The 23,987-nt window shown below is 36.0% G+C and overlaps 1 protein-coding gene across 1 annotated transcript in view; it reads left to right on the top strand.

The window, feature by feature from the left end:
- The window catches only part of Calcr (calcitonin receptor), a 116,473-nt gene that overhangs the window by 80,103 nt on the left and 12,383 nt on the right, over positions 1-23,987 (top strand). The window contains exons 7-14 of the mRNA XM_029558341.1: positions 334-425; positions 7,679-7,805; positions 8,754-8,867; positions 17,785-17,938; positions 20,528-20,588; positions 20,673-20,739; positions 22,289-22,507; positions 23,309-23,350. Coding sequence (XP_029414201.1) covers positions 334-425; positions 7,679-7,805; positions 8,754-8,867; positions 17,785-17,938; positions 20,528-20,588; positions 20,673-20,739; positions 22,289-22,507; positions 23,309-23,350 — 876 coding nt within the window. The remainder of the gene's footprint in view (positions 1-333; positions 426-7,678; positions 7,806-8,753; positions 8,868-17,784; positions 17,939-20,527; positions 20,589-20,672; positions 20,740-22,288; positions 22,508-23,308; positions 23,351-23,987) is intronic.

The raw sequence follows: 23,987 nt of genomic DNA, 5'->3' as shown, positions 1-23,987 counted from the left end.
TTTGCTATAATTTTATTACATGTTATCAAGAGGTAAACATTTCTGATTTATGCTAATATTTAGAAGTAGAAACTATTTTTCCTTCTGTACATTCGTGTTCACCAACTTACGTTTTTCTCTCTCTCTGATCTAGAATGCCTACGTTCTGTACTACCTGGCTCTTGTGGGTCATTCTATGTCAATTGCTGCTTTAATGACTTCAATGGGGATCTTCATGGTTTTCAAGCAAGAGGTAAACATTTCTGATTTATGCTAATATTTAGAAGTAGAAACTATTTTTCCTTCTGTACATTCGTGTTCACCAACTTACGTTTTTCTCTCTCTCTGATCTAGAATGCCTACGTTCTGTACTACCTGGCTCTTGTGGGTCATTCTATGTCAATTGCTGCTTTAATGACTTCAATGGGGATCTTCATGGTTTTCAAGTAAGTACATTTATAACATCCACTCTTTATTTTCTTCTTTAAGTTACATAAGTAATTGTAAATCTTGAAAGAATGGAGCTGTGGGAATCATAGGGAATGCACACCATTGGAAGTGATACAGTAGCAAGAAAAATGAAATGGGTTACATATACTTTCAACATTACTTAAAGGAGAACCAGCTGGATTCCCTATAATTTTCAAAGGCAATGTACCTCCTTCCCATAACAGGCCTGTGAGCCCATAAGGACATCTTGGAATATAGTAAAGGTTCCCTTTACCATAGCTGAGGCCCTACCATGGAATGACAAAAGAGGATCTTCCACTCTCATTCTATTCTAATAGATGGAGGCCAAGGCCACAAATTCAAATGTATCTGCCTAATTGTGAGTTGTATGATAAGTGGATTTAACTGGAGCATAGTGGTGCTGGTGAGATCTTGAGAGTGGATCACTGAGAAGGAAGAGTTTATCCTCTTTTAACTCATTCAACCAAGACAAAAGGTTCTGTGAGAATATGGCTCAAGATCCAGTCAGTCAGTTCCTTGCCTTTGTTAACCATTGCTAACTAAAATAATCTTCTAAGATGCTTTGGAACAAAGTTCCAATAGTGAGTTTTTTGTTCTAAGGCTGTATCTTTATACTTGATAGGATTATTTGTGGAAAAGTTATCAACCTAACATAGATACAGTTTCACAATAGTGGAAGATTTTGTGTGTTAATTATATGTTTTAAAGAATGGCTTCCTAGTAGATGTGAGACATTAACATGTGGTAATATAGTGATATGTCCTGCATTTTGCAACATTTCTCTAAATTAAAGGCAGAAGACACTGCATTAGCCTTTCATAACAATCTTAACTTCTACACTAGCACTTAGATGTTTACATTGCCCTCAATAGAAAATTTGAGTTGTACTATATTTTATTATGCGAAAATGCATATTTTATTAGGATTGACTAGGAAAAATGGGACCTCTATTTCCTGTGAAGAAGTGAGAGCTAAACACATGGACAATATCTACTTATATAAATATTTGATCTGTGCACTAATATGTGATTTGGAAATCCCATATAATTCCCAACTTGCAGGGATTGCTTATTTTGTTCAAGTAGAAGACTCCTTCATCAGGCATGCCTACCGATATTGCTTTAACTGGGGTAACAGCCAACAAGTGGTGAAGCCAAATTAGGTGAAAGAGCCTATGGAAATTGTCTGGCCCTCTGATATGACTTCACAGATAGAACTCTAGAAAGATGACATTTGGACACATGTTAACCTTGTTATAAGTAATAAGCTAGCATAGCAGGTGTCTGCATAACCTAATGCAAATGCTGTTTTGACCCTCAGGTATAATATATGAACAGCTAAATTACAAGGCAAATATGAGAAAAGCACAGGAAACAATTTTACTATTTTAAGTCATCATGTCATCATTAGGTGACTATATATGTAGATTTTTTTAAAAACTTTTTATTTAAATTAGAAACTCTTTGAAACTGGGGAGATGTGCTGGCCACACAAGCAAGAGAATGAGTCCAGATTCTCATCACCCACATAAAAAGCCAGGTGTGGTCTGTAACCACAGCACTGGGGAGAGGGTCAGAGACAGGAATCCCAGGGGCTCAGTGAGCAGTCAGTCTAGCCAAAATGGCAATGGTCAGGCTCAATGAGAGACCCTTTCTCAAAAACTAAAGAGCAATAAAGGAAGACACCGATATTGACTGTGGCCTCCATATTCATGCACACTCACTTGCACGCACACTCACACATACACACACACATACATCACACATATAAATAAATAAAACAAAAATAGATTACAAACTCTTATATGCTTTCATCACAACAAAGCTTTATGAAAATAAAGCACCCATAATTTATCCAGCACTGGATGTCTTAAATACACTCACAAATGAAGGTTTAAAGTAGGCCCATGTATATATTCTTTATGGGGACATTTCAGTCAAGTAAATATGTTAGAAACTGAAAAAAATGGATAAGAATGATCTGTCACTTAGATTATTATCTGACATTGAATAAGTGAAATATCAATGTTTGATATAATTGCTATCGTCATCACTATTGGTGATAATAACAGTTGTAGAATAGTAAAAAGGAAGAAAACCTTTTCTTGGGCTCTGAAACCACATCATTCTCCAAACTTAAAGGATGTGTCATACAATTACATATACGGTGACTCGTAGATAGAATAATATAATCTTAATTTGATTTTTGTTAAAATACTGCCTTGATAATCCTAAGGTGAATTAACCCCAGGAAAGAATAATCACCTGTAAACACATTCTTAGTGCAATCACTACTTCCCTTTGGTCCTTTTTAAATATTCATATCATTGTCACAATTCTTATGTTTACTAAGCATTATACCTAAATTAAATTTTAGTGAATAACAAACAATATAAGGAAATAAGCAATAAGTTCCTTCCACAAAAGCTTCCAGGAGAGAGACTGATAAACCAACAAAACACAAAGAATTAATTACTAAAATTAAAAAGTATTTTCAATTATAATGATCAGAGCACAGCAGAGTAATCATATTGCATGATTAAGTTTTGAATGTTCATTTTTCAATTGCTCTTCACAATGGTATATAAATACATCATCGTGACTCACACAACTTGGATTAAAGTGGATGATGTTAAAAGCCTACTTTTAAGAGTTATTTTTCATATAAACATATGAAAAGTGAAAGAAAATCTCCAAAATTTGTAATCATGTAAAATAATAAATGCAGTCAGGATTTTCAAGGTAAATGGAAAGCAGCGACATTTCAGCTCTTTTCTTCTTAAGTCATTTAAATATGTGATAAGATATGATGTTCTAGTAAAGAAAGAAAGACTATTCTTTCAGCTATCATGTCTATATTAAACCACTGAAGATTGGTATCTAGAGATACAGTACATGGGTAAAGTGAATTAAATAGAAACATCAGATTAGTTAACAAGACCAATAGCAAATATCAACAAAGCTAAGAGATCTTAGGAAACACTAGTTTGATGAAAACAAATGGACATTCATTTGAGTTTGGTTCACAACAAATTCACCTACATTATAAGTTCTACCTGAAGTTCATCAGTTTGAATTTCTGTAGGATAATTTTAAATACTTAAAAACCATATCACTTTTTCTCTATATACAAGCATAATAGAACATCCTTTACCATTCGTTGTGACTGATTGGTGCCTATGTCTTTCTGGTTGTTATATATTGAAAATATCCATGGCTCTTACCTAAGTGTCCTCATAAATATGTTTGAAGAAAGTTCCTCATAACATTATAAAAATGTAGATAATCACAGAGATATAAAAAGCAGGCTTCCATTGGGGCAGAAGAAATGTTCATCCTTTACAACGGTGTTATTACTTCATGCCATACATATCTGCATATTGTAAAGAGAAGTGACTTCATCTTGTGTAGTACTCATCATTATACTTCTCTGGATGCCTTCCTGTTCCTCCAGAAAGATCACTTAATTGATAGTGTTAAACAGGACTCCTTTCTTACTTCCAACTCCTCCATGACCAACAGCAAAGATAGTTGTTGACCATTCCATGACATGCTGTCCATACAGAAAAGAAGAGCTACAAAGAGAGGGGGACAAGCAAGGAGTGTCATTGAATGGAAATTCCTTTAGGATAAAGACTGCACTGAATCGAATGTTGTAAACTCCTTTGTCAAATAAGGCACATATATACCTATATCTAACTTCTTTATATTGAATTTTTAAAAGTTTTAATGCAATTTATTCTACATCATTCTTCTCCTCAACTTAGTTCTCACATCCATTACGGAAAAAGTATGATAACTAGTTAATGAAAATTTAAAGTTACATTGGAGGTATGGCTTGGGCTTATACCAATTGTAGGATTGATTCTCTAATTCATATGTCTCAGGCACTGGTAAATTGACATTATTTTTACTTATTTCATCATTTCCTGCTTTCCTTGTTTGCTTTGACTATGATTATACTGCCTTATGTAAGCATGAATATTGCTCTTCCTCACTCTGTATTATCAAACTGATTCACACAATTTACAAAACTCAAGACAAGACAAATACAAAGTGTCATCTCTTACAGCTACAAGCCCCCAAACAGACCATGTATATACACATTGGGCACTAACACCTTGAAATAACTTCTCTAATATGAAAGATATATACCAGATACATGACAATAGCTATGATTTTTTTTTTTGCTTTAGTGTTAAAAGATGGAATTCTGGAAGCTATAGTCAAGTACATCATATCTCTTCCTCACATTTGAATGGCACCACAGTCAAGCCAAAATATAAAGTAGATATGGTGTTTTCTCCCTCCACCATTGAGGAATCTATGATACGATTTTCTTACACTCAAATAACAAGCAATGTTTTGCCCATCTAAATGCCTATTACTTTTTTAAACAAGGTAATATACTGGCACTAGTATCAGGTGTGGTATTTCTCCTTAAGATATTCATATCTGACAGAAAGATGTTATCAAATTCTCTTCTGTCCATTCAAAAAACAGGACATTTACATTGAAAAATGTTGTGTTCAATCCAGTTAACCCTCTCTAGCATCCTACGCCTCTGCGTTAGAACCTCTGAACCACTGTCATAGTGAGAGTAAATAAACAACTATAACATGTATAAAGTCCCTGAGGTCAGATTTACTTGCCCACTGACACATCTCTAACAACTATTAAAAAGGTCTGGATCATAGGAAGTGCACAGTAATATATCTTAGGCTATTGAATTAATTTTGATAACAATAAAGTACCTTTAACTCACTTCAAAAAGATGAGTGTGTATACGTCATCAAGTAAGTATAATTAAATTTAATTAAAACTTTTTAACTCAAGACAATTATATTTGAACTTTTAAAAGAGGAAGCCCATATATTAGTAATATCCATTCTTTGAAGATTAGTGGCTTATCAAACTTTAAGCTATCAATTTATTTTCTATAAGTACCCATATGCTTTTACACATGTAGGTATACATGTGTGTATGTATATGTAAATTTTAACCAGTTTTAAACAACAGGCTAATATCAAGTGTTGATTACTTAATATCTCCCTTAAGAATTTGTTCATATAGATCAAGGCATAAGGTACAAAATGATCTAGCATTTGATGTACTGAAAAGTTATTTATTGGTCACTGTTCAAGGAAAATTATCCTTTTACATTTTAATTAAAATAAATACCACGCCATGTTATGTGTCAGTGTTCAAGGTATATAGAATAAATCCCTTTAGTATTTTCATTCTAGCAGGGGAAAAGAGAAAATATCAGATAATAATCAAATATATGCTGTCTGAGGAGGTGATCAGTATTAGAAAGAAAAATAAAGCAGTAATTCAAGGACAATAGAAAGCTATACATAAAGTAGGATCAGCCCACACTGTGCTAAAATGTTTGATTATTATTCAGAATGAGACTATTGAAGAAGAGACACCTTCAAGGTGGTTTGGGTTTGCACAGAAAAATGAAACTAAAGGAGTCCTTTAAGCTGATGTTGAGCCTATCAGTTACAAATTCTATCCCATCACAAGAAACCCAGTGTTATTAGTGTTATTTGGCAGTTTAGTTCATACTCTTTAGCTCTGAATAATGTCAGTTGTCATTGGTCCAGGCACATTGAAGCACACAGATATTCACCCCCTACTGAAGAGATATATAAAATATGACTGTGGCTGGCAGAAACGCAGCAAATCACAGGCGCAGAAGTGCTGACTGGAACAGTTGCAAGATGGATCAGTCTAAGCACTTTAAATGAATGGAATTTTCACAAATTTTCTTTTTTCTTTAGCATTAAAATTGAGATCTGCCTTTAATGCTGTGTCAAAATGAAATTTGGTTTATTCATTAGAGTTCTTTGCTGCTAAACTGTTCCATACAAGAGAGAGAGAGAGAGAGAGAGAGAGAGAGAGAGAGAGAGAGAGAGAGATCATTTGCAAACCTTATTTTTAGCTTAGGCTTCCTCCTAGACAAAAAAAAAATCCTGCTGTATTCCAGCCCAGAATTTAAACATTCTAAAATATTACGTTTTAACATAGTACTTAAGCTTCCTAAAAAGTTGATAACTTAGCAACAATGATCTTAATGCTCTCACCGAGGACCCTATTATTTAAATTTGATTTTTACTACAAATAATTGTCAATTAATTTTCTTTCAGCTGAGACTATACACGATGTAGAACCCGGGGAATTTTCATACTTTATCTTTCCCCAGAACTTCCTAACAAAATGCCTTATCTTAACTTGCCTTCAGCAATGTTTTAGAAATAGGTACTCCAAGTTGCTGTCATCATTAACTGTGTATTTTAAGCTTTTGCATGATAAAGGCATTATATTAACATTATTTAACTGGATCAAAAAAAGGGTAAATATAGGCTTTATTTACCTGAGTCATCATTCTAACTTTGTTATAGCCATCACAGAGGCTATCATTACATCAGAAAAGGAGAAAAGAACATTCAAATTTGTGTTTCATGTGAACATTGCATTGGCACATATGTAAAAGTTAAAGAAGAAGAGGGGAAATGATCACAAACCCAACAACTCACTTAGTGCCCACAGGTGGGAAAGGCCCACAACAAGGAGGAATTGTAGTTGACTGGTCTGCCCCGTCAGATCCAGAGCCCCAATGGCTGCACCATGAGCTCAAATACGAGCCCTTTTAGGATAATTTGCTTGTGTCTGAGCCCCACCAGGAGGAAAATGTGGAAAGGAGGGTTAAAATGAGAGTTCCCCTTTGAAATAGGAGCTGTACTACAATGCCAGGGAAAGGGTGAGACGATGGCAGCAGAAAGCCTGGCTAACTGCCCCAGAACCACCTTCTGCGCTTCCTCATGGGCCGTGTATTTCCTGCCTGCTCACAACAGTGAGTGGTAGACTGTCCAATGGAAGCACACACCGTTCTCCAATCCTTTCTCCTCTAACAGCCTTTCTCTTAATTAATTCTGCAGCATTTATTAACATTAAAAGTGGTTTTTCAACTCGGTCTTCCAGTGAAGCCTTCCTAAGGACAAAAACATGAAATGCCATGACCATGAAATGGTTTTTAAAGCTTTCCTGTAAAAATTTGCCTGAAATATAGGGATTAGCTTTAAAGATAAGACACACCTCACTTCTTCTACATGCCTTCTCATCCATTACTAGAGAAAGAAAATATTTAAACAGTACTAAAAGTTCTTGTCAGGGAATTTCAACATTTTGGCAATACTTCATGCTTTATGTTATTTTTCTTCTAGGAGCCTTGGCTGCCAAAGGGTGACGCTACACAAGAACATGTTTCTTACATACATTCTGAACTCTGTGATCATCATCATCCACCTGGTTGAAGTTGTGCCCAATGGAGATCTGGTGCGTAGGGATCCGGTAAGCACTACCTGGTTTTGTTTGGAATTTTTTTTAAAGAGCGTAGTGCCTATAAATAGTGAACACAGTGTTAATGGTTAACTTAAGCAGCTGTTTACAAGTATAATCATACTGTTTCTAAAGTTGAGTTTTGAATTAAGAAGATGTATTACTGGTTCTTGGAAGTAATTGTTACGTGAGAGAGAAAAGGAGTAGGAGTCATGGAATTATAGGTAAATAAGAATTGTACAATACGACATATGTTTTAATCACTACCCAATAAGTTATTAATATCTATGAGAAGTATATTTAGCACTTCTTGGGAACACAGGTGATATTAGGCAGAGTAAAGCAGTGCTTCCCAGTAGACCCCCGTTTGCCACTAATTATCACAGAGTGGCCTAGGTATTGATTACTTGACTGCTCTGGTGCCAGGCTGCACCTTCAGTTACATCAGCTATATGCACCTATGCATTTATTCAAATAATTTATATGAATATAATCATGTTCCATGTCTACATGCTTTGAAAAATAACCATACTAACATAAGGAAACACAAAAGAAGTTAGGGGCAGCAGGACAGATATTCATGAAATTCATGGCCATGTGTACCATCCTTCTATATTTTATTGAGGAGAGCTGAAATCATTCGGCACCATCACCAAGAACCACTGTGGATTCCTTTTGCCAGAACTGTCCCAAAAGTTGTTTACATAATTCACATTTATCTTCCACATTCTCTCTTTATCTTTGAAATATTGTGTTTTTCACACTGATTTCCAAACATGGCTACACTTTAGAATCAACTGGGGAAATGAACCAAATGGGGAAATACTAGCTAGCTGCTGTTCACATGATACAGAAGTTTAGCTGCTATAGAATCAATTCAAAAACAGTTTAATAATGTAGTTATTACATTGCATATGAAATTGCCAATATTTGATCGTTTTTGTTCTGAAAAATTGACAGATGCATATGTTTCATCCTAATACAAATGTGTGGACAATGCAGTGGGAACTGTCACCACCCCTACCCTTGAGAGCACAGGCGGAGGGAAAGATGGACCTTAAAGACAGTGAAGTGGTATGATGAGGACTGGCCTTCAGAAACTCAGGACTTCTGTCTCCAGACACAGCCAGCCTGGGACAAACCCACAAAGGGAGGGGGGATAAACTCTCCTAGTTCATACTCATCTCCTAGTTTCTGCAAAGGGTCCCCATTAATTGAGCTGAATTCAGAAACTGGTAGCTGTATGCAGATATAGTTCTCTGGGCCCAGGGCAGTGGGAGTCGGGAGTAGAGAAAACCTGGAACCAGACACAGAAGCTATCTAGCACACAGGGATGGCCACAACATACTTTAATTTTTGTTTCTCTGCTTAACTGTGTTATGCAAGCATCTGTAGATAGCCTCATCTTTCAAATCTGGCATTTGACAGTTCTGCCAACCCAATAACAAAAATGCGTGAAATCTTTCCAGAGCATGCATCCTGCGTAACAGTGGCATGGCATGGGAAAGCAGCTTAATTTGGCTGCTAATGGATCCACAGTGTTAATCATTTTTGTAGTATGAATATATCCAGAAAAACATTGTGATTCATCTTTTAAAACCATGGCATCTGCTACTGGAGACAAAGTCCTGTCTTACCTGAAGAATAATATAACCAAATGAGTTTACCTTGATGAGTTTTCTTTTTTTAATTCTATCAAAATAAAATTAATCTCATTTAATTAAATTCTCACAACACCACAGTGAGAAGTAGATATCACCCAATTTTTAGAGTTAGAAAACTAAAGTTCAATAAAGGCAAACATCCTTTCTATTTTGAAGGCGTGGGGTTGAGATTCAAACATAGACTGAGCTCATTCAAGCCCATCTCTCTTTTCTACACCATATGGTACACTTGTCTGTCTTTTATTTCATTAGGAAGGTATGTTCTTAAAGAAATAGTCTCATCCATTCAAATTATTTTCCATAACGGGAATATGCATACTAAGGTTAATTAATGAGATGACCCCGTTGAAGTAGAAGCCATTCACTAAGCATCTCTCAGCATAGCCATATTTTTTTTCTTTTCATTTCCCATTGAGAGTGGCACTCCAGTTACTGAATAATCAACTATACTGACCTGGGATTGGTGCTTAGTCATATTGTAAAGTAAGGGAAACTCACAAGTAGATTCTCTCCCATCTGCTCAGATTGCTCCCCAGCTGTTCATATAAAGGAGGATTCCCACACTGTGTGAGATCTTGGAAATCTTGTTGCCATCTTAAAACAGTCTAAAAAGTCAGGGCTCCACACCATTACCAAGTTTATGGATAATTATAGAAACCAGTTGCATGTTCATTTTACCCATCAAATGTGAAAAACTTAGTTTTAAGGGATTGTCCTAGAATCACGGAAGCATAAAGCTTTAGGATTCCCAAGAGCATACATAACATCGCAAGCAGTTGCTCACAAGGTTGCTTTGAGCCCTCATCTTGTGACTAAGTCCATATGTCTCTGTGCTTGGCATTTCTAACCAATTTATTGCTCAATTCATTACCCTTAATGGCCTCGTTAGTTATCTTTGCTAGATACCTTCACTTTCATAGGATGCTTTAGGGGAAGACATGCCATGGCACTTTCCCAGTGACAGCACACAGGCTGTTCTTAGCCATTACCAGGTCAGCCTGGACCTGCCCTGTGGCTCCTCTATTGCTGAGAGCCTTTTCTGAAGCTGGTGAGCAGGTGTCTAGATGGCTGGCTCTGCCACTGCGCTGCTGACTTCCTGGGAGAATATCAGTGAGAGCTTAAGGGAGTCAGAGAAAAGGATAGAAAACTTTCTTCTGGTATGCAGGAGTAAGCCTGATTCTCCCATACACATTAAACAAAAAGATTATCTTTATGACATGAAAAACAAAAAACCTGATTCAATCAGTAAGTTTTTAATCTAACAAAATAACTTTAGATGTACAAGAGCAAACTTCCTAGGGAAAAAATACTATAAAATACTGAATACTTGAAACAAAGAATTTCTTCCAATCAACCAAGCATTTACTGAGCACTAATTATTTAAAATTTAGTCCTCAGGCTGAGCTGAATTCATACTGTTAGGGGAAATAAATCTTTATGACATTGCTTCACCATCTCTGGGAATGAGTCGAGCCTCAGAAACAGCTATCTGTGTTTTGTAGCAACATGTGTGAAACTCGGTGATATTTCTGCCTGTTTTAAAGTATGGCCTTTTGTCTCATGGAAAACAAAGGAGCAAAAATCTATATATTTTTCTTTATGCATCTGAAAGTGGAAGCTCTTTTTGTTTGAGGCTAGACAAAATGAAAATGGGCCACCAATAACAGCTGACTTAGATAGAAAATAAGTGATGTTAAAATACACTGTCTTTCATATTGCAAATGTCTGTTTCTTCCCTAAGACAAAATATGGAAACACATGCCTCTCATCAAATCATATAAATAGTATAGGCTAAAAGTAAATGATTACAATGCCAAAAATCAATCGACAATTATAAACTGTGCAGTATACACTTCATCCAGAAGAAAAATGAAGGAGGGAATTTGAGTGCTTTCTCCGTTTGAATAGTCTTTGTTTCCCAATGAGAATTTTGTTAAAGATAACAAAACTTTAAAGTTAACTAAGAAGTTAACTCTCCGTAAACAAGCAGCATAGGACTACTCTCTCTAGGGAGGCAAAAACTGGTTCAGAAAAAAGGCAGCAGAAACTCTTAAGCATACATGTTTAAAATGTTTCTCATCTTGAAGTTATTTGTCATCTCTGAGAGACATGGTAAAATTTGTATTGTCTCACCTTGAAATGCATAGTCTGTCACAAATGCATTTGTAGAAGCCCAATTTCTTGAATATCTTTTCCCATCCAAAATATTATTTAAGTGGATTGTATTTGATCCTATAATTTAGGTGTGAAGAAAGAATACATTTTCACTATAGAAATGGATTCAAGCACAGAGGAAATAAACAATAACAAGAAAAGGCTCAACTAGTCTCAAGTCCTATCTTTCTTGGGATCAAAATTTTCAGTGTCTAAAGAGACAGCGATAACAGCACCCAAAAGCAAAGAACCAGGTTCTCAGTTACATTGGTCACATGCAGAATCATATGTTTAAGGTTACTTTAAGTTAATGATTTGAAGTATTTCATCTTCCTAAGAAAAACTAACAACAAGATAAGATAAAATCAAGATTCTCCATAGAAATAATGAGAAGGAAAGAAATTAAGCAAATAATAAATAAAAATAAATAAATAAATAATAAGGAGAGTGAGAAAGAAAATGCAATAAAGGAAACTTTTGGCAAAGAAATGTTATCAGGCATTGTCAATCTACAAGTATTTATTGAAATATAACATGAAAACTATAAGTAGATTCATAAATTGAAGAAAAGTGTATTTGTAAGTATGCCTTCTGCTTCTACCTATAATTTGGGCATATGTCTCCTATAAAGAAAAGCAAAATACTTAATTTGTATGACATTTTCTCCTCTAGGCAAACAGAAGGCAGGGAAGTGGCATGTTTTTCCACTTTGATCCAATTCTTATACCACTGAATCAGTACTCAAGAGGCCAAAGATTTTTCTATTCAATACCAAAGAGAATATATTTTTAAAAGATATTTCTTAAAGAGAGGTGCCACCTTTTCCCAAATGTGCCAGTGTGGTTGTGTTACTCCTATACGAATTTTTATTTTTGTGACTAAAAAGGAAAGAAAAAGACCAGAGTGTCCCACTCTGTGGTAGTGAGTTTCCATGGGCTTGCACCTCTTTCTCCATCAAACTAGTCACTTTCTCTCTCAGAATTTTTTGGTTGGCTTTATTCTCTCCTGTAATAACCCACAATAAGAACCTCATTCCTTCACAGTCTTCCAGGTTGTTTGTTTTTTTAAGTTAAATTCAAAATAACTTATGGCATAAGAAAGGGCTGAATTGATCCTCAGTTTACTGAGTGATGTGAAAATTGCCCATTGTCATTTAAGCATTTCATTTCTGCAATATTTACGTTCTCATTTTCTTATTCTAGCTGTTCATTCAGTGAGTCCATGTAGAGTCAGGGGACAGAATTAAAAGCCTTTTTCTTGCTGCATGTATTGAATTTGCCAGAATACTTGTAATTTTCTAGAAAGACATGTCTTTCTGAACTTTTATCTGGGTCTAAGAGGGACAATACAGAGAGATTACACTTTACTGAGAACTTGAGCATTGTGCATCTCAAAAGCAGAAACGATCAAATTACATTTTCCATACCATCTTATCTAAGTACCATCAGGTCAGTCCCTGGTTAAAAAATGGCATGAATTTCTTCTAAACCTCATTTTTCTGGGAGAATTGAGCCACCAGAATATTCCAGAACTTCGTCCTCGTCAAAGAAAAGTCGGCTTGAATCTAGCTCAGAATCTAGACACGGGATCATAAAGTCCAGGGTGAAAATGATTACCCCTGTCTATCCAAGGGAAGCTGGGGCAAGGCAGGGCATGTGAAGGTGAGGGAGGTAACTGAGAAAATAGACTTGGCAATGAAAGGTCCACAGTAGATCAAACTAGATCAGAATTACCCATTTCAATAGCCTACGGAAAAATACATTGGGAATGAAAGCATATGCTAGATTTGCTGGGCCAAGGTGTCGTGATGTGGTCATTGAATGGGATTTCTACTCTGGCTAACTATTCTTCATTTTAGTAGTATGTCAAAACCAATAAATGATTCTCCACCTCTGTGAAAAAATAAAGTACCTTTAAAGTTTAATTTATGCCAAGTTCAGCATTATAATTTTCACACATTGTAACAGAGTATTTAAGACAAAATGGTGATGGCCGAATGGCTTCTCTCTGGCCTAGTATTAGAGAGAATAGGATGACTAAGGCCTCTAGAAGCAAGGGGTGTCAATCTCAGAAAGCAGGGGAACTTGGAATCTGTATGTGTACCTATGTTTAGACTTTGGCTGACTTCATAACCACTTGTCCGCAAAGAAATCTAACAGTGTAATAAAGTCTAAATTGAGATTTAAGATATGAAACCCTCCCCCCTACCCCCACAGTGGAAGTTTACGTTTGGATTTACTCAAGTTAAGTACCTAATCAAACTAACACAATAAGACAACTTCAAAGGACTATAACAAAATCCAGACTCAAACCAGAGATTCTACTACATTCCAATATTTATGGAATCCAGACACAATTCAAAACTACCAGATATGTACAAATTTTTTTTAAAATGACCCATTATCAAGAGAAACACAAGCAGGTTTGGTGGCTTTAGGAGGCGGAAGGAGAAGGATTTCTGTATTAGGCCTGCCTAGAAAGAAAACACAATTGAGATAAATTGTAAATTAACCCAGATGTTAAAATTATCAAGTAGAGATTATATACTAGCCATTATAACTATGCTGAAGGTTATAAGACAATAAAAAGACAGGAAATCTTAGCCAGAAAAATAGAATCACTAAAAAAAAAATGAACTATCTAGACGCTCTAGAACAAAACATAGAAGAGCTGAAATTTCAAAATATGTTAACACTGAATTGGCTTAATAGCAGGATGAACACCACTAGAGTCCACAAGATCAAAGGTTAACCAATAGATGTTGTCCAATTTGAAGGATGTACATAATATACTGTGGGTCACCAGTCTCAGGGACCTGTGAACTAATACAACAAATGTTAAAATACAAAAATCAGGAATATCATGAAGAGATAGCAAAGAACAGCTTGGAAAAACAATTAAAGTTATAAATACCAAAATGACCACAACTTCATGAAGGACGTAGATATGTGATAGCAATTTAAAGATTACTCAATATGGAACGTAGATGTTAAATCAAATTACATTTAAAATTAATCTAAAAATTGAATCAACAAAGATCACAGATATTTGCTATGTAGAATCTATTAAAATGTCTTTTCCATCAATTAAAATATATAGAAATTGAGTTGTTGAATCTTTATTCTCTTGATCAAGTAAACATAACTCCATACACTTATTTATGTGCTAAGGTGAACTAGTAAGAAAACATTTTCAGGAGGGTAATGTAAATAACCAGGTTGAATCACTGAAGAACTCAAACACACAACAAAGTTTAAAAAAGCATTATAGAGTGAGCGCTGTAACCCATGTCAAACTAATTTTGCAAATTTCTGAGTTGCTAATAGTGAGCAATATGGTCTTAACTGTCTGCCTTGTCTCCTCAGGTACTCATTTTTCCCTCAGCAACTAAAGAGACGGGAGAGAGAGCCTTTTCTTTTTAATTTATTTATTATTTTTCTTTTATGTGTATGAGTGTTTTGTCTGCATGCATGTACGTGCACAATGTGTGTGCAGTGCTGGCAGAGGTCAGAAGAGGGTGTTGGATCTCCTGTCACTAGAATTATGGATGGTTGTTAGCCACCATGTGGATGTTGAGAATCGAACCCAGGTCCTCTGCAAGAGCAACCGCTCTTAACCACTGAGCAATCTCTCTAGTCCCAAGAGACAGATTCTTTGCTGCCTCCCCAATTTGCTTCAATATTTTCTTAAGGATTTGAAAAGTAAATTTAAAGTCAGCTACCTCTCTTGATATAAATTAGTTTACAATGCAACCCCCACCCCAAATACAAGAAATAGAATGTGAACAGTATTTGACAACACCCATTAATGTGTTTGCTCAGTTTTGGCACAATCTGGTAATCTACTCCTTGCTAACCATCCAAAAATAGAGTAGATAAATCAATGTCCATAACAAAATCACTCTAGTTGACCTCATTGTGTAAAGAATAGACTCTACCTCTAGCAATTAATCCTCCTAAGTGCTACATACCTGAGAAAATCCTCCTTTGCTACATACCTAAGAAAATAATCTTAATAGTTAAGTTAGCTAGAAAAAGCATAGATTTTAGCAGTCATTGTGCATGATTGCATTTATTTGTTTCTATGTCTGTCTCTGCACCAGAACTCCACTCCCTTGGTGATAAGCATTGAACTATGCAAGAATAGATGTTTATTACTTTTAATTCTCCTTTGTCAAATTTGTTTTAAAACAAAACAGTTTACAGAAAAAATGTATCATAAATATCTTTCAAGTAGCAGCTATTGTGCTGTTGGCCAAGAGATCAATATGAATGAATTGATAATACATATCAAATAAGGTGTCTTTACACAAAACATATGAGTCAAAGCATATTGATTACTTGATGAAAATATTGTGACTAGAGCTTCAAAGAGCCTTACATTGTCTCTAAAAGCAGTGGCTCAGTACTCGCTAATTCAGGCTTCATAATGACTTTACAGAGCATAACTACTATGAATAATGACAACCGGATGTGTATAAAACATGAAACCCCAGATGCTCTGGATCACATAGGAACAGGGCCATCATCTCCACCTCCTTCTTCCACCTGTGAAAGCCACCACAGCATCTAGGAATCCAGGAGGGGCAAGGTTTCAAATAACAGTTATCTGCAAAATGGAACCAAGAGCAGCATAATTTCTCATTTTACTGAGATGTTTTGGTATCTTGGAGCTAAGTACTTACTTAGCAAATACAAAACTAATGTAGTAGTAAATCAGTTAACCCTGATTAGGAAGATAATCAAATAAAAGGGATTATGGAAGCAGAAGCATGCCAGTTCTTTCTCAAGCCAAATATAAATTATTTTAGCTTTTCCTGTTGCCATGACTTATCAACACTACTATTCCTATTGGTGAGATCGGAGGTGGTTCTGCCTTTGAAAACATAATAGTTATCTTTTCATGGGCCCAGCTGGCTTTCTGATATGAATCCTGAAGGGAAAAGAAGCTTACTTACCAGAATACACTTGCTTCAGCATATCAAGACCCCAGTAAATGAATTACTGTTCTAAAGCAGTCAATAGAAATGTATGGCCCTGGAGAGGTGCTGCTGGTCTGAAAGGCACTTCGTGGTGACATTATTTATAAAAGGAAAGCTGAAATCCAGTTAGACTCAAATCCATCCCTAGGAGGAGCAGTATGATATAAAGCAGATTGTTTGGTAACATAATAGTGCAAACAATTACTCAGTTTCTGAGATTTGAATGCTCTGTTTTGTTGTTGTGGCCCTTGTGGTTGTTGGAAGTTAATCAAAGCTAGTGTCCCCAAGTAGAGGTCCTTAGTCAGGGACATTTTGCTCCCTAGGGGACATTTGGCAGCGTCTGGAGTCATTTTTCATTGTCATGTATGGGTGGAAGACACTATAGACATCTAATAGACAGAGGATAGGAACACTTCTAACTCCCAGCAATGCTCAGAACAGCCCACACAACAACCAATTATCTATCCCAAAATGTCAATGTTGTCAAGATATGAAACCTTACCCTAGAGTAATTAGGGAATAACAGGATATTCTGATGTGGTTTATGATTTTTCGGTGCATACAATATGTAGTTAACTTTATGCTGATGTGGTTCCTAAATCTGTTTTGAGTAATTAGCAAGGACACGATTCTAATCAGTATGCCAAGAGACAAGTGTTGGCAAACACTTGGCTCCTAATATAGAAAACAAGGCTACATAGGAAAACAGAAGGTAGGCTCAGCATGGGCTCCTGGTCCACAAAGGAGAATTTTTCTTCTGATCCTCTGCTCTAGGAGGCCTTGCTAACAAATCAATAAACTTCAGGAACACCATTAACAGTATCTAAGTTGCTTCCCTGTGGAACATAAGAGAGGGAAAGGCTGAAGAATTCATATGGCAAATCCATGGATGCTCTTTAAAATTATTACTCTCAGACACCTTGCAGAAAAATGAATTTGTCTAGTCTAGGTAAGTCCCCAGAATATAACACAGAAGAAAATATTATGCGGCCTCAGGTCCTGTTGTCTTATATGGCTATTTACATGCAATTCCTGTGACCTATGCACTATTCCTTTAATTTGTGGATATAAAGGGCACATGTTGACAATTACTCAAAGCAATTCTTGCAAGTTCAATGCAGATCCTTTACCTTATAATTGCACTTACCCCCCCCCATATCTTTCGTTGAATATTTTCATCTCCTTCCAACAGATAAGCTGCAAGATTCTGCACTTCTTCCACCAGTACATGATGGCCTGCAACTATTTCTGGATGCTCTGTGAAGGGATATATCTTCACACACTCATCGTGGTGGCTGTGTTTACTGAGGAGCAGCGCCTGCGCTGGTATTATCTTCTTGGCTGGGGTATGTATTTTCTACTGCTAAATTCTGAGCTAGCTTCACCTGTGTTTGTGTATTTATAGTCTTCTTCAAGCCTTGGTTTTGAAACAGAGGTTCAGATCTGTAAAATATTTTTTAAAACTAGAATATTTATGCAATACCTTAAACTTCCTTAATCGGTAAATATTTAAAATTTTGTTAGCATGATCTGAGTAGACTCCTAAAGAGTGTTACACTCATGGTAAGCACAAAATGGGTCATTGCTAATCAACAGTATAACGTTTCATTAATGCAAGTTGAAAAATCCTAGGCATTGCTGAACAGCTTTGTACCTCTAGTCAGCAACATGAAGTTATGCACATGAAATCAAATCAGTAGATCTCCTGTTTAGTATTCTGACCAAAATAAAACAAAATTAAAACAAGAGAAAGATTTGATCTTCTATAGAGTTGGAAAGACAGAAGAAGGTCATCCAACAGAGAGAGAGAGAGGCTAAAATTCCACCACACTCACCCATTAATAAAACCAAAATATCTAAACCCCCAAGAATAAATATACGACATCTAGGACAATATATTTTAGGACAATAATCATTCCCTAGAACTTTCAAGCATTATCTTTGGAAGGGAGAAACCCAAGCTAAGTCCAAATAACTTCTTAAAAAACAGTTTCACAGAATGTTAAAGAATTTAATGGAGCAGAGATGAATCTCTGTTGGACAATATTTCCCTTTGAAAATCTCACACTAAAACAATATGATAGGCTCTAAATTTTGCAATGACAAGAAAAGCATGCACGGCTTGCCGTTTGAAAATGCTCTCTAAAACCGAGATACAGAAAATATGGTCCCGTAAAGCGATGTTCTAGAGCCTAACTTTGTAGGTGAATCAAGACCACGCATTTACTTCAGTTACAAAAAGTGTTTCCAAACCTAGGATCCAGAATGGAATGGGATGCCAAGAACTATAAGAGACACTGAAAGCTCCTTCTTTGGGTGAACAAGTATCTGGTGCTGAAATTCTCCCCACCAGAACACAAAGGAATGATTCCTTCGTGGTTACGTTTTACTGTGTCTGTATTGCACCACTTAGTAGTTGGCATCTCCAAAATCAAAGGAACTTCGTGATCTTCAGGTTGATTCATTCCCCTGCTGTTCCCCCATGTTATAAATTAGAGGAAGAAAAATCTTCCTGTGGAGTCCACATTGAACAAGTAGAATTTATTTAATCTCCCTTAAAAAGTAGAATCCTATGGAGTATTGATTTTACCCTTACTACCTTTGGTAGGAGGGACAAGTAGTTAGAAATATTGTGTTCTAGAAGATGAAGAGAAGAAAGAAGAAAAAAAACCAAACTGTATTTAAAAAGTCATAACAGCTAAAGAAAGTGACAAGCCCTCTACATGAGTGGATTCGGATTTCTAAAGGCTTCTTTTGCTGTATAATTCTAAAATGTGTGTTTCAGAAAAAATTCAGAGAGCAACTTTTGGTCTCTGAATGCAAATTTAAAAAAGTAGTATGCTGGAACTGCTATGAATAACACAAATTTTGTATGAATAGTCCAACTCAAAATTATTTCAAGCCAGACACATACTCAGTGGTCTTATTGAATTATATCATTCATAAGTTTAGAAACTGAAATGATTTTTATGTGAAAACTCAATATTTTGAGACCTCTTTTGCATATCCTTTATTGAAATTTAAAATGTGTAGGTTTAATTCTCTCCTGAGACACATTTCTTAACCTGATAATAACAACAAACCTCTTTCTACAGATGCCTCAATCAAATCAAACTGTATTCTATTGTACCAGGTACATCTGAATAAAAAGAGAACCCTTTAAAAGGAAAATTACAACTTTAAAGTACATTCATAGAAAGAAAATTGTTTTAAAAAGATGTAATTTTGCAGGCTACATTGACAGCGCCTCTATTTTTCGGATAATTCAAAGGGCTTTTTTTTCACTAGTACTTCAATTTAGTCAAGAAAGAGGATGCTAAGCTTCCTCCATATGCCACAACTACAACTTGGGGGGGTGGGGATAAACTGGCTTCCTTGATATGCTTACTTTAAAAGGAAGCAGGATCAATGTATGTGAAGTAAACAGAAAATGAAATACCCAAAAGAAATCATGTGAACATCAAGAAAGGCTTTTGTAGAAATAATATTATAACTCAATGCAATGTCACAGGTCCCATGCCTTCAGGGTGAGCAAGCTTCTTGCCATGTAAGAGTTTAATTCACACACAATGAAAGACTTTCTTGTCCTAGTTCACAGTAGCAGAAAAACCATCATCAAAGACATAACAATGTTAGTGAGAGCCACAACTCAAGTGAGTGCAAGTTATGGTGTTCCTACTACAATGGATAATTGGCGAAAGCCTTTTAATTTCCTGTATGCTCTTAACCAAACTCTAAACGCAGATGGTACTCCTGCTACAAGCAGTTTTACCTGGCTTGATCAAAGATAATTTGTATATAAACAACAGGAGAATATCTTGATAGACACACTAAATTTGCCACTCTCTTTTCAAGAATGCTACCATTTCCCATGCAATTATAGTTAAGCTTATGACCCAAGAACCAAGCATGATTTGTGATTTTCACATTTGTAGGGTTCCCAGTGGTGCCGACCACTATCCATGCCATCACTCGTGCTCTGTACTACAATGACAAGTAAGTACTGTGGTGATTTGTAAGTTAATCTATTCCTAAGTGAGCGTGCATTTGGATTGATGTGCTCCCTCACCTTTTTTCCAGCTGCTGGCTGAGTGTGGAAACCCACTTGCTCTACATCATCCACGGCCCTGTCATGGTGGCTCTGGTGGTAAGACTCAGTTTGTAAATACATCATTAGCAGTGTCCCTGCTTTGCATTGTGAATGTATTTCTCAATGGCACATGTACTATAACTATGAAATAAAGCTAATTTAATGACATTCTATCATAAAGAAAACAATTCTAGTCTTCAAAAAATATCTTTTATGTTATATGCAGAGAATCTCATTTGCATACATATAACAGTAATGTAGCATATTTTTAAAGATTTTTATAACTAGAGTTTCCTAAGTAAAGGGAAGGCAGGGGGGGCAAGAATCTTGAAAAAATATTAAGGTGATTTTAAAAATGAGAACAGAGAGAGTATATCATCTCATCTTCATTTTTCTACAAAACAAAATCATCTCTTTTGTGCTTGGTACATAAGCTATCATCATAATAAACACTGAAATCACCTTTAAAATATTTTAAGTATTTCATATACATTGACATGTTGTTCCTAACAGCAGCCCTCTACAATAGATATATCAGGATGTTTTACTCATTAGCAAACTTGAACCCAAAGGTTTTAGTAACATCACTCAAAATTACAGGATGAAGAGAAGCTTGGGAGTAAGGATTACAGGATGTGACTGTCTAAATCAGAATCCAATTTCTTTATTTCTATCCTAGGTCTACTATCCTGATACCAACATTATAACCATCAATTTTAATGTTAAATATTATCTTTCCCATTAACCTCAAAGATAGTGTTTTCCTTACTAATTGTAAGAAAAATAAAAACAGCTTGGAATCATAGATAAGCACATTCTGCTCTGCAGTGAGGGGATATCCATTAGTAACTGATAAATTGGATTGTTAGCCATACAGTTTTCCACATTTCTTGGCATCTCCATTTGTGTTAGTTATTTTCTTGTTGCTATAGCAAAATGTGTGACAGGCAAAAGCAACTAAAAGAAGGGTTTATTTTGGCTCACAGTTTGATGTGACACAGACCATCATGGCAGAGAACACATGGAAGAAGTGTGAGACAGTTGGTCACATGTGTCCACAGTCAGGAAGCAGAGAGAGATGAATGCTGGTGCTCGACTCCCTTTCTCCTTTTTATTCAGTTGAGAACTTCAGACCATGGAATTCAATTACTACCAAGATCTCATTCTTTTCTTAGATTTGTTTTGACAATGGCTATTTCTATTTCATCTTTAAAAATATCACTCTAAGCCGGGCGTGGTGGCACACGCCTTTAATCCCAGCACTCAGGAGGCAGAGGCAGGCAGATCTCTGTGAGTTCAAGGCCAGCCTGGTCTACGTAGTGAGTTCCAGGACAGCTGGGGCTACAGGGAAACCCTGTCTCAAAGAGACTAAAAAAAAATCAGTCTAATCATTTTTTTTAATTGTCAATTAAATTGCTACAAAAATTTATTTTCAAAACTAACCTTCAGAGTCAAAAATAGCTGTGGATCAGAAAATTTCAGCTTCTTTTTATTTATTTGTTTGTTTGTTTTAAAGTTCTTTTGTCATTGCATCATTCACTGATCTGGTAGAGATCATGTTTTATGTCACAATAGATTATTTGCTCGTGATGTCATGTCTTTGCAGGTCAATTTCTTCTTTCTGCTCAACATTGTCCGGGTGCTTGTGACCAAGATGCGGGAAACCCATGAGGCAGAATCTTACATGTACCTGAAGGCTGTGAAGGCTACCATGGTCCTTGTGCCCCTGCTGGGGGTTCAGTTTGTCGTGTTTCCCTGGAGGCCCACCAACAAGGTGCTTGGGAAGATCTATGATTACCTCATGCACTCTCTGATTCATTTCCAGGTAAGGAAACCCACAGTGTATTTGTTCTGTGGCTTGTTCATCTCTACATCTGTCTGACTCTAAAGCCCATGATCTTTTTATTTTAAGCTCATGATTTTAAATGTCAAATTTTACAGCTTTTAACACAACAGGCCCAACAAAAAATTATGAAGGAAATCAAGTTTTATGACAATGACTTTTGCTTTCCTGTTACCCGAGACTCTTCAATGACCCCACCCAGGTAGCCAGTAACACAAAAAGCAACTGTCAGGCATTTCTTCCATAAATAAATGTGACTTTAGAGTGATGAGAAGTAATGCATTTGCACAGAGCTGACAGCTTCACTCTTGTACTCACAGAAGATTACTCTGTTGAACTCTACATGATTTAGCTTTTAATTTTTTAAATATTATTCAAATCCAGTATAATCAGCATATTCACCAAAAACTCTCCATGTTAAATGGAGCATTATATTAACCAAATGTACTGGAGGTATACTAGTTTCTGAACAATAGTATCCTTATCAAAAACCCAACATTTCTCTATTGGAGAGTATTTAGAATGATTTTTTAAGTTTTTGGTACTGAAGATTCATTCCTGGGCCTCATGCATGGTAGGTAAATGGTCTACAACTGAGCAATATTCCCATAAGAAAAATATTTTTAATGACCACATTCTTGTAGTGTAGCACTGAATCAGAGCATAGGCCATCCTTTTTCTTGGTTTTCTCATCCTCTTCGGTCCCAGTCCATGTGTATTGATTCTGAAGCAATGTAGCACACACAGGAGTAATCGCCACTGAATTTTTCTTTCTCCTTTTAGGGATTTTTTGTCGCGACTATCTACTGCTTCTGCAACCATGAGGTAAGCATGCATTTCATTAATACCGTTGTTCATTACATAAAGCAAGAATTTGATAATTTCCAAAAGACTTCTATGCATTTTACCAGATCTCATAGGGTTTGCAACTAATGGGATAGTTTTTTCCTACTATTTCAAGCTGAGTCTCACTTATTGAGGTATGGTACAACTGCACATAAGATTCAAACAGGAGACTAAGTTATTTTTTAATTAATTGATTTATTTTATGTGTATGAGTGCTTTGCCCATGGAGGATAGCAGATCCCCTGGAACTGGAGTTACTTAGGAATAGCTGTCAACCATATTTTGGGTGCTGGGATCCAAACCTGGGTCATCTGCAAGAGCAGCCAGTGCTTTTAATCTCTGAACCATCTCTCTAGTCCCCAGGATACTAAGTTCTCATTTCCTTGGATTGCATCTTGAATATGTAACACTTCCAGCATCAATAGTAAAAGCTATTGTAAGTTCCCATAGAAAGAGAAGTCACATGCCTATTCCTTTTGGAAAACCCAAACCCCTCTACAACAGAGTCAATATTCAGCCTGTTTTCCAGTTGGTTGGTGCTGCTGTCAGGCCACTTACTCAACATTTTCAAAATCTTCCTGAAGTTAAGACTCAAAAAGGATAAAAGGATTCAAAT

The sequence above is a fragment of the Nannospalax galili genome, unplaced genomic scaffold (genome assembly GCF_000622305.1).
Source record: "Nannospalax galili isolate Female #2095 unplaced genomic scaffold, S.galili_v1.0 scaffold85, whole genome shotgun sequence".
NCBI classification, from domain to species: domain Eukaryota; kingdom Metazoa; phylum Chordata; class Mammalia; order Rodentia; family Spalacidae; genus Nannospalax; species Nannospalax galili.
This window is presented reverse-complemented; position numbering and strand designations above follow the sequence as displayed.